General features: G+C 43.7%; 2 protein-coding genes across 5 annotated transcripts; both read left to right on the top strand.

The window, feature by feature from the left end:
• The first annotated feature begins 35 nt into the window (after positions 1–35).
• Positions 36–4927, top strand: LOC133411407 (C-C chemokine receptor type 5-like). Of its 3 annotated transcripts, none has more exons than XM_061693765.1 (3): positions 36–995; positions 3300–3813; positions 4009–4927. In XM_061693765.1, the coding sequence occupies exons 1-3, from the start codon at positions 980–982 to the stop codon at positions 4391–4393; spliced, it is 915 nt and encodes a 304-aa protein (XP_061549749.1). In that variant the 5' UTR covers positions 36–979; the 3' UTR covers positions 4394–4927. The 3 variants fall into 3 exon arrangements, with proteins under 3 accessions (XP_061549749.1, XP_061549748.1, XP_061549747.1); XM_061693764.1 differs by having other exon boundaries at positions 3300–3525; positions 3697–4927; XM_061693763.1 differs by having other exon boundaries at positions 3300–4927.
• Positions 4928–8134: 3207 nt separating this feature from the next.
• Positions 8135–10564, top strand: LOC133411459 (C-C chemokine receptor type 3-like). Of its 2 annotated transcripts, XM_061693875.1 has the most exons (3): positions 8135–8232; positions 9105–9618; positions 9814–10564. In XM_061693875.1, the coding sequence occupies exons 2-3, from the start codon at positions 9119–9121 to the stop codon at positions 10196–10198; spliced, it is 885 nt and encodes a 294-aa protein (XP_061549859.1). In that variant the 5' UTR covers positions 8135–8232; positions 9105–9118; the 3' UTR covers positions 10199–10564. The 2 variants fall into 2 exon arrangements, with proteins under 2 accessions (XP_061549859.1, XP_061549858.1); XM_061693874.1 differs by having other exon boundaries at positions 9105–10564.
• The last annotated feature ends 137 nt before the right edge of the window (positions 10565–10701 follow it).

Consider the following 10701-nt stretch of genomic DNA (forward strand, 5'->3'; position numbering starts at 1 on the left):
TGATAAAATATGTGCCTTGGGTCCATAAAGGTTGGAAATCACTGGACATCCATTTTGGCCAGTAAACAACTGAAAATGTTACCAAATGTACCTTTTTAAAGACGGAGATACGTACAGTGTGTGACACGCGTATTCTAACATTGCTGAGTCTTCAAAAAGGTGTTCAGAACAAACACGAATGTATAGATTGGGAATCTGGCCAGAGTGAAATGAGCTCAGCTAATTTGTGAAAGACGCAATGTTCGGTCTCCCCCCCTTGACGATGATGGTCGAGATCAAATGTAGCTTATTATCAAGAATCCTGTTACGTAACGTCCCCCCAAAAAATCAACTCCATCTGTAAGAGAAGGTCACTGTAGTTGTCATGTGAGGAAATCGATATCTTTGTTGTTATTATTATTGTCACACCGCAACCGTGACAGTTCTGTCAAGTTTGCGTAACGTGCTTCTGTTTGGAAAATGTAGCCTCCTGCACAATCTCATCGCTGCTATGCCAATGCGAAAGGTTCAAGGTTAGTACACTTGTATGAGATATTTCACATGCGTACTTTATGAAGTGAGAAGACGGATTTCCTGTAACTGTTGCGCTTTTCTTAAATCTTTCATCTGACTGAACGGGTCATTTGTACCCGTTTTCTTTCGAGCCTTTACATTTAAACCCTCAGTGGAGTGCGCTAAGGACCCCCGTGCATGTTATTTGAACAGATTTGACTGCTGCACTAACACTTTTTATATGTACAAAGCATGTATGTATATACTGTAGTTGTCTGTTGGGTGCAAATGTCCTCAAGTTTGCATTTGTTTCCAATAAATGCTGACTGTTCAGCATCATCACGTGACATTCCTATGCGCATAGCAGGCCCCGGTAAACTTGCTCATTTGCGTCTCCTGTGGGTGCAGGACTTCCTACTTTCAAAGTCTCAGTCTGCAGTCATAGACTCAAGTGCTTTTTTTGTGGTCTCCGTCCTGTCCCCCTTCCATGGAAAGCAGCATTGGTAAGTAAATGAGAGAGTGTGATTTAAAAAAAAAAAAAAAAAAAAATTTTTTTTTTTTTTATTATTATTTTTTTTTAAGTAATCAGTTTTAAAATGGAATGGCATAAATTTACTGCTGTCTTTACACCATACAGAATAATGATCATGAACCAAATGTTAGTAGCCTACTTAATACTTAAGGGCACATAATACAGTTTTAAGTTAAAACATTTGTTGTTGTTGTCGGTCTCTATAAATATTATCATAGGCTATCATTTTCTTCATACTATGATGCGCATATCTGCTTGGAGAATAAGTAATAGTGACATTGAGCAACACCATTAGAGGGGAAATAGGAAAACAGCACTGTTTACAAATAAAAATGTTTCTTATTGGCTCATTGATATTTTCTGATACAGATCATCAAAGGAACATCATTTATGGAACACTTCCATTGGGAATGTAATATTTACTATGTGTGACTACTAAAAGTTGAGCAAGGAAAGATGTTTTTTTTTTTTATGATCGTCTGACTCTTGTCACTAATTCAGTATGCCGTTGTCAATTTAGGAAAGACCATCCAAATGAATTGAGACGACATGAAATGAGCATGGACGCATATGATAATGATAGAATCTTCCCCAAACATTGGCCTCACTGATCACAAGAAGCTTATTTTCTAACATATTTAAGATATTTAAAAAAAAAAAAAAAAAAAAAAAAACGATTTAGCAGCAATGTCACGTGAAAATGTGTATTCATGGCTATATATATGGCTATACTATATAACAAAGTAATGAAATAATTGTATTTTTTTAAAATTGTGAGTTTTTGCGTGTGTGTGAACAGATTCTTAGGTACTCTATGGATTGGTTAAAAGGTGAAATTTAAAGGTGGGTGTGACAATAGCCCAGGTTTGCTGGAAAGAAATTCAATGTAGTAATCCCTCCAGACAATTGATCATTAACATTGCTTTACTCCATTTGTTCAAACTTTGTCATTTTTGGGAACATCTCTATTCCACACCAGATGGGAGAGTCCGAACGTTTTACTGCAAATGTCAGCAGTTTCTGTTCTCTTTTTTTGTTTTTTGAGTAGTGTAATAGTATACACGTAACAGACTCTTCTCATAACATGCTGCATCGTTTCCAAATCGCGACCAACGCTGAAATATTCAGAATGATTCATACTTTAAGAAGTATATACTAGTAGTAGATAGTTTGTGTCCTTGGTTTCAGTTAAAAAGGTTGATAAGTAATTTGAAATAGGGGTTGCCTGTGGTCTATTCCAGCGTTCGCCAACCTTTTTCCCGTCACAGACTGGTTCATGCTAGACAGTGGCGTGCAAAGACGGGGCAGCATCAAACGTCTGTCCCCCATTGACGATTGGCTTTAGGGGACATCAACATTTTTACATGGCCTAAAACACCCAGTACATTACAAAGTTGTTATAAATATTTAAAAAAATCTTTGAAAGTTTCAAAGTGCGCCTGGTCATGGTGACATTGTCGATGTACAGTACTCGCTTATATGAGCCGCGAGGGAATTAGTGTGCCTCCTAGTTCCAAATCCGTTGGCAAAGGCGAACGGCTTGACAAAACAATGTTACTGTACCAAAAATAGAATGTTCCAGACTCCAGAGACTTGTGTTTTGTATTCCTCAGAGTTAACACTGCCGCCATGCCTCTCTCTCTCTCTCTTTCTCTCTCTCTCTCTCTCTCTCTCTCTCTGCGCTGTGCTCTACGGCAAAATAGACAATAGGTATAACCGTCACGATATGGCCGACACGTCATTGCCCCACATTCAAGATGGCTGCCACGTAGGCACATCTTTTGGAATTGGGTCTAGTCATATTGTATATCTGCGACCCGGAAATACGTCGGTCCCATTCTCTGCCTGCATGGCGCCAGTAAACAACATTGGCCAATTCTGGAACTAACAGACTTTGTCAACGGCAGTTTTAAGTGACAAACGAAAACTTATTTTTGGAGACGTTGTTTAGTCCCGACAGTCCGTTTCATCCAAAAGCCGTGATATTGGGGTCCATTTTATTGAGGTTGCAACGACGTAGGGTCCAGATCAGAAGCTAATCATCCACATTATGGGGTGGCAAAACATTTACCATTGTTTTAAAAAACATTTTCAAGCTATCTGTGCGGCCCAGTGGTTGGGGACCACTGGTCGAGCCATTTGATTCATGGCTTAGCATGTAATGTTGCTACAGTTCTACCAAGTAAATGGGTAAAGATATATGTTGTTCAGTGAAGAATTTCTTCAACAAGTGGACAATAAGCTAATATCCTTTGCAAACATCTCTGTCCCTTAGGAGTCTCGGCAACCATGGAGACAGATGAAGACCAATATTCGCTCCTCTTAGAACTTCTCAAAATGAATGAGACATACGACCCGAGCTATGTGGTTAGCGAAAGTGTCAAACTCTGCAGGAAGTCATCCGTCAACGATTTTGGCTCAAAATTCAACCCAGCTTTCTGCTACGTCAACTTCCTCCTGAGTTACCTTGGTAACGGGCTCGTCCTGTACATCATTTATAAGTATGAGAAGCTGAACACGGTGACAAACATTTTCCTGCTCAATCTGGTCCTCTCCAACATCCTCTTTGCCACCAGTCTCCCATTCTGGGCAACATATCATCTGTCCGAGTGGATTTTCGGTAATGTTTTGTGTAAGTTGGTCAGCAGCGCCTATTTCATTGGTTTCTACAGCTCCATCCTTTTCCTCACACTCATGACATTCGATCGGTACCTCGCGGTAGTGCACGCGGTGGCGGCCGCCAAGAGCCGGAAAAGGAGCTACGCCATCATTTCCTCCGCAGCGGTGTGGTGCGTAAGTGTCCTAGCCAGTGTGAAAGAGCTGGTTTTCCAGAATGTTTGGAAGAGTCCTTTCAACGGGCTGGTGTGCGAGGAATCGGGATACCCCGACAGCACCATGGCCTTGTGGCGTCTGGTCACGTACTATCAACAATTTCTGGTTTTCTTCCTCCTCCCACTGCTCATGGTGACCTACTGCTACATCAGCATCACCGTCCGCATCCTGTCCACCCGAATGAAGGAGAAATGTCGTGCCGTCAAGCTCATATTTGTCATCGTCTTCACCTTCTTCGTCTGTTGGACCCCCTACAACGTCGTCGTCCTCCTCCGAGCCATACAGAGCACCAGTCCAGATGTGGAGTGCGCCGACTCGGACGAGCTGGACTACGCCTTGTTTGTGACCCAGAATATAGCCTACCTCTATTGTTGCATTAGTCCGGTGTTTTACACATTTGTGGGTAAAAAGTTCCAGAGTCACTTTAAAAGGCTGCTTGCTAAGAAAATCCCATGTCTGAGGAGACACATAAGTCTCAGCAGCCACAGCACAAGATCCACATCCCAGAAGACGCCGCATTCTGATCACGAGTACTAGATAAGCCCACAAATGATGGACATGTCAATAGAAATTGGACCGGAACAAGGATAAGCAATGAACATTTTAGAAAAATAACAAAAAAATAAAGTAAAATCTGCTGTTGTAGTTTCTCATGTAAGTGTGCTTTAACTGATTTTTTTTTTTTTTTTAATTGATTTGAAATGGTTTCTGTGTGTCTCTTGTAACTTGCTAGTCATTTTATTATATTGTACTGCAGTAAGCAATGACTGGAAGTAAAAGCACTGGCGTCATCGTTGTGCTTTCATTTTAAAGGATGCTGGCTTGAATATTAAAGCCCTCACCTGGACAATCACATTTAAGCATGTACACAAGGCATCATTGAAAGAAAATTAAGCGTTTTTATTTTGCGTGTGTCTCGTATAAAGTTTTGAATACAGTACTCGCCATCTTGGCCTCTGATGAAAAACAGTATACATGCATATTGCGCTGAAAAATGTATAACTTCTACATGTATAAACAACAAAAATCTGCGTTGAATGTTTTTTTTTCCATTAAAATTCTTGGAAAATCCGAGTTTGTTTCATGTGATTTAAGTGTCTTTTCTTTCCTGCAATATAAATTGACAGCATGACTGTCACTCTTCTCGCCGCCTCGCTCCAGTCAACAACTAATATGGGGGCCAATTCCTTCATTCCACACTCGCATCCTCGCGGTGGTAAGCTACTATATGTCGCTGTAGCCACAGCTGCCCTGGGCCGGTCTGACGGAAGCGTGCTTGCCATTCTGTGCCTACGTCCCCTTCGACCAGCACCAGACATCCGAGCGCATTTTCGGGATGTGAGTTAAGCATCTTGCCCAGCGACACGACGACGACGTGCGCTCGGAGATATGACCTGACCACCTTGCAGTCGCGCCGCACCTCCCTCATGGTTTACATGAAATAAAAACGTGCACGTTAAACTTAAAGGATTCACCCAAGGAACGATTTGGATTGAATCCAAGCTCAACTATCAACTGACGGCTTCTGAATGTTCCAGTGAGCGCGGATGGGGCCATCACACGTAAGTGGAAAGCCAATCATACCGCCATGAATTTGCCTCGATCAGGTGCTCCTCGCATGATTTCTGACAGAGGAGTGCAAAGAATAATCAGAAGAGTTGTCCAAGAGCCAAGGACCACCTGCGGAAGAGCTTCAAAAAGACCCGGAATTAGCAGGTACTGTTGACAGAAGGAAAACAGTGCGTAGGGTACTCCGCCGCCATGGCCTGTATGCACGCTCACCACGCAAGACCCCAATGTTGGGGGGGGGGAAAGCATGTCAAAGCTCGTTTAACGCTTGCTGAACAACATTTGAACAAGCCAGTTAAACATTGGGAGAATATAGTCTGGTCTAATGAGAGCAAAATGGAACTGTTTGGATGCCAAAATGCACACCACGTTTGGAGGAGAAATGGCACTGCTTCTCACCCTAAAAACACCAAGGTGGGAACCTGATGGTGTGGGGCTGCTTTTCAGCAAATGGTACTGGTAAACTTTACATGACTGAAGGGAGGATGAATGGGCAAATGTACTGAGACATTCTTGGCAAAAAGCTGCTGCCATCTACGAGGATGAAGAAAACGAAACAAGGGTGGCCATTTCGGCAGCATGATGAGCCAAAACATACTGCCAAGGAAACTCTCAGTTGGTTTCAAAGACAAAAAATAAGAGCCGCTTGAAGGGCCCAGCCAATCACGAATCAAGATTCAAGATTTGAAGACCGCTTGTGTGGAGGAATGGGCCACAAATCACAGAGCAGTGCATGCAACTCGTTTCTCCATACTCTTGAAGCTGTCATTGCAAACAGAGGCTTTTGTACAAAGTATTAAATAAATACCAGTTGGCGTGTTCAATACTTCCCCCCCCCCCCTCTGTTATTTCACCTTAGTGCACACAATTTCATTTCTGATCTTATTTGTTCGACTTTCTTTTTTTCTGTGTGGATTATTTGGGTCGTTCCCAGCATCTGGTGAAATGTTCACGTCAATAGCACCTTTGGAAATATATTTAGTGAGGAAAAATGGTGACGTGTTAAATACTTATTTCGGCCGCTGAATAAACAAACAACCATTCACACTCACGCCCACGGACCATTTAGAGTTGTCAATCAACCTCCCACGCATGCTTTTGAAAAGCCACGCAGGCCCGGGGAGAACATGCAAACTCCACACGGGCGGGGCCGGGGATGGAACCCGGGTGCTCAGAACTTGCGAGGCTGACGCTCGAAACCAGTCGTCCACCGCGCCGCCAATTTGTAACGTGCGTTATCTAATTCGTAAAGTGTTAAAGCTTACCTTCAAGGGAGTGTTCAGAACAAACATGTCGGACTGGGTATGCGGCTGGAGCGAGATCAGCTGCGCTGAGTTCCGAAAGCCACCATCTCTGTCTTGTCCTCCGCAACTGTTCCAAGTCTTCTCGCCCTGATTCAAAATCGGAGCCAGTAAAAAGGCACATTGAGACTTTGCCCCTCCCACCTGTTGTATTGCTGCAGCCAAACGCGACACATGAATTCACAATCTTTTGATACGCAATATATCCAGTCGATGCTTCCGCCCACCAACTGGCTGGCGATGGCAGATGTTCCTTTTTATTTTGATTACGTTGTGAACTCCTTGAAGGGAAATTACTCTTTGTCATTTTTTTTGTTCATCGAAAACGAAGGCCTTGGCTGTACGTTTGACAGCACGGTCACCTTTTGCTGGTACGGTCGACAACCGGTGAGCACATCCGCCTCACAGTTCTGAGGATCCGGGTTCGAATCCAAACTCACCTGCGTGGGTTTTCTCCGGGTACTCTGGTTTCCTCCCCCATCCCCCAAAAACAAAGATGGTACGTTAAGTGGAGAGTCTAAATCGCCCGTGAATGTGAGTGCGAATGCTTGTTTGTTTATATGTGCCCTGCGATTGGTTGGCGACCAGTCCAGGGTGTACCCCGCCTCTCGCCCAGTCAGCTGGGATAGGCTCCAGCATGCGTGCTTTTTATTTATTTATTTATTTTATTGGGTCATTAATGCCATAAACATACTTCCTGTGTTTTTCTGTCCTCCAGCATATATATATTTAAAAAAAATAATAATAATAACAAAAAAACACACAACAGACTGAAATAACACCTGACAAATCTAACGGTGGCTTTGAACGTCACCCCAGTATTGGATTGTTTTCAAATGTGCCCCCCCCCCCCCCCAAAAAAAACGTGAAAAAAGCCCTTTCTCTCGATAAAACCTCGTGACACCCCTGAAGCTATTCACACACGCAAAAAGCACCAGAGCAAAACAATGTGTCGAATTTTGTGCTCTCCGCTCGGCCTTGTGTGAAAGCTTGTGCGAGCTATTTCGCATGCGCACTTTCTCAAGTGACAACACGGATTTCCTGCGTTTTTCTTCGAGCTTTCATTCTTAACACACTTCATACGCCGCCCTGCGGGTTTCTTGTTGGCTCGCGTGAATGATTCAGTTCCACGTCCAACCTAAAATACAAATAGTCCTCAGTTAAAGTAGTCCTAATCATTTTCAAGTTGCGAATATGTGAGCCCAGAAGCTGCATCGATGTTATTGGCACACATTTGAATGTTACACTCGCACTATTTCGTGGTGCGCTATTTGCACAAAGCACGTTTACTGCATGCTGTGCGTTGGGTGCGAATTCCACAATCCCATTTTCGGGCACTGTGACGTGACGTTCACACGCGCACGCCGGTCACCAAAATCCACGCACATGACGTCTGTGCGCACGGGACTTCCCACTTTCAAAGTCCTTGATCTGCAGTCGTAGACTCGAGAGCGCCTTTTGCCGTCCGTCTCTGTCCTTGTACGCCTTCCGTGGAAAGCAGCGCTGGTAGGTCCGACGAGTGTGGCTTTTCTGACTCCATGAATCGGGTTTTCGTCTTCAAATGGAAGTTGCTCTCTTAATATGGTGTGGAATGATGATCATGAACCAATTGTTCGTGGTGTATTTAATACGTAGGGGGAAGGAATTAATACTATATATATTTATGTTCATATACGCGTGATATCGTTGACGACTAACGTCGGCCTCACCGATCACAAGAAGCGATCCCGGCTCGTGTTCCAACACCATTGATTGAATGTATCAAATCAAAAGAATTTAGCAGCGAGATAACGTGACAATGTGCGTGACTGACTGACGATGCCATTTAGATTTCTCTCTCTCTCTCTCTCTCTCTCTGAGAGAGATTTAAGGTCGATATGATAATAGCCCCCCCGGTTTGCTGTAGATCAACGCAATAAAGTAATTCCTCCTGACAATTGATCATGGGCATGGCTTTTTACGACTGCGGTTGAACTTGCTGAGGATGATTCATTTTGGGGAACAATGGTGTTGCACGCCAGATGGGAGCGTTCGAACATTTGACTGCAAACGTCAGCAGTTTCTCTTCTCTCTTTTGAGAAAGAGATGCGTGAGGGTCTACGGGTGACACACTCTTCCCATAACATGCGGCATCATTCCCACATCATGATTGATTCGTAAATGTAAGCGGCATATGCCGGCAGTAGATAGTTTCTATATTCTTGGCTTCAGTTACAAATTTGCAGGAATACTTTGGAAATCGGGCTTGGCCGATGCCGTTTGATGCAGTTTACGGCCTAGCGTGTAATGCTGCAAAGGGGTGACGACGCATTTTATGAAGTGAAGGATTTCTTGTTGACAATAAACGAATATCCTTTGCAAACATCTCTGCCCCTTAGGAGTCTCGGCAACCATGGAGACAGATGAAGACCAATATTCCCTCCTCGTAGAACTTGTCAATATGAATGCGACATACGACCCGAGCGATGTGGATAGCGAAAGTTTCAAACACTGCAGGAAGTCATCCGTCAACGATTTTGGCTCAAAATTCAACCCAGCTTTCTGCTACGTCAACTTCCTCCTGAGTTACCTTGGTAACGGGCTCGTCCTGTACATCATTTATAAGTATGAGAAGCTGAACACGGTGACAAACATTTTCCTGCTCAATCTGGTCCTCTCCAACATCCTCTTTGCCACCAGTCTCCCATTCTGGGCAACATATCATCTGTCCGAGTGGATTTTCGGTAATGTTTTGTGTAAGTTGGTCAGCAGCGCCTATTTCATTGGTTTCTACAGCTCCATCCTTTTCCTCACACTCATGACATTCGATCGGTACCTCGCGGTAGTGCACGCGGTGGCGGCCGCCAAGAGCCGGAAAAGGAGCTACGCCATCATTTCCTCCGCAGCGGTGTGGTGCGTAAGTGTCCTAGCCAGTGTGAAAGAGCTGGTTTTCCAGAATGTTTGGAAGAGTCCTTTCAACGGGCTGGTGTGCGAGGAATCGGGATACCCCGACAGCACCATGGCCTTGTGGCGTCTGGTCACGTACTATCAACAATTTCTGGTTTTCTTCCTCCTCCCACTGCTCATGGTGACCTACTGCTACATCAGCATCACCGTCCGCATCCTGTCCACCCGAATGAAGGAGAAATGTCGTGCCGTCAAGCTCATATTTGTCATCGTCTTCACCTTCTTCGTCTGTTGGACCCCCTACAACGTCGTCGTCCTCCTCCGAGCCATACAGAGCACCAGTCCAGATGTGGAGTGCGCCGACTCGGACGAGCTGGACTACGCCTTGTTTGTGACCCAGAATATAGCCTACCTCTATTGTTGCATTAGTCCGGTGTTTTACACATTTGTGGGTAAAAAGTTCCAGAGTCACTTTAAAAGGCTGCTTGCTAAGAAAATCCCATGTCTGAGGAGACACATAAGTCTCAGCAGCCACAGCACAAGATCCACATCCCAGAAGACGCCGCATTCTGATCACGAGTACTAGATAAGCCCACAAATGATGGACATGTCAATAGAAATTGGACCGGAACAAGGATAAGCAATGAACATTGAAGCGAAGTGATCATTGCGTATGTAGTTTCTCAAGTAGGGTAACTTGAACTTTTTGAAATGGGTTCTGTATGCCCTTTGTGCATTGGTAGCTATTTTATTATCTTGTAGTGTTTTAATTTGAAAAGATGTTGCTTGAATATTGCGATTCTCGCCGGGACAATCACATCTAAGTATGTATGCACGTCATTATTTGACGCAAATTACGCCATTGATTGTTTTTGCGTGTGTGTGTCTCGTATAGAGGTTTTAATACTCCCTTGGCCTATGATGAAATATACAGTAAATGCATACTCTGCTACTTAATAATAATGCTTTAGATACTTTCGGCATCTATCACATGTTATCAGAACATTCAGTTACCCTATTGTGATAATGGCTGCACCCCTGAAAAGTCAATATTGAATTGCTTTTTTTTTTTTTTTTTTTTTTCCTGTT

This window comes from Phycodurus eques, chromosome 13 (assembly GCF_024500275.1).
Source record: "Phycodurus eques isolate BA_2022a chromosome 13, UOR_Pequ_1.1, whole genome shotgun sequence".
Lineage (NCBI taxonomy): Eukaryota > Metazoa > Chordata > Actinopteri > Syngnathiformes > Syngnathidae > Phycodurus > Phycodurus eques.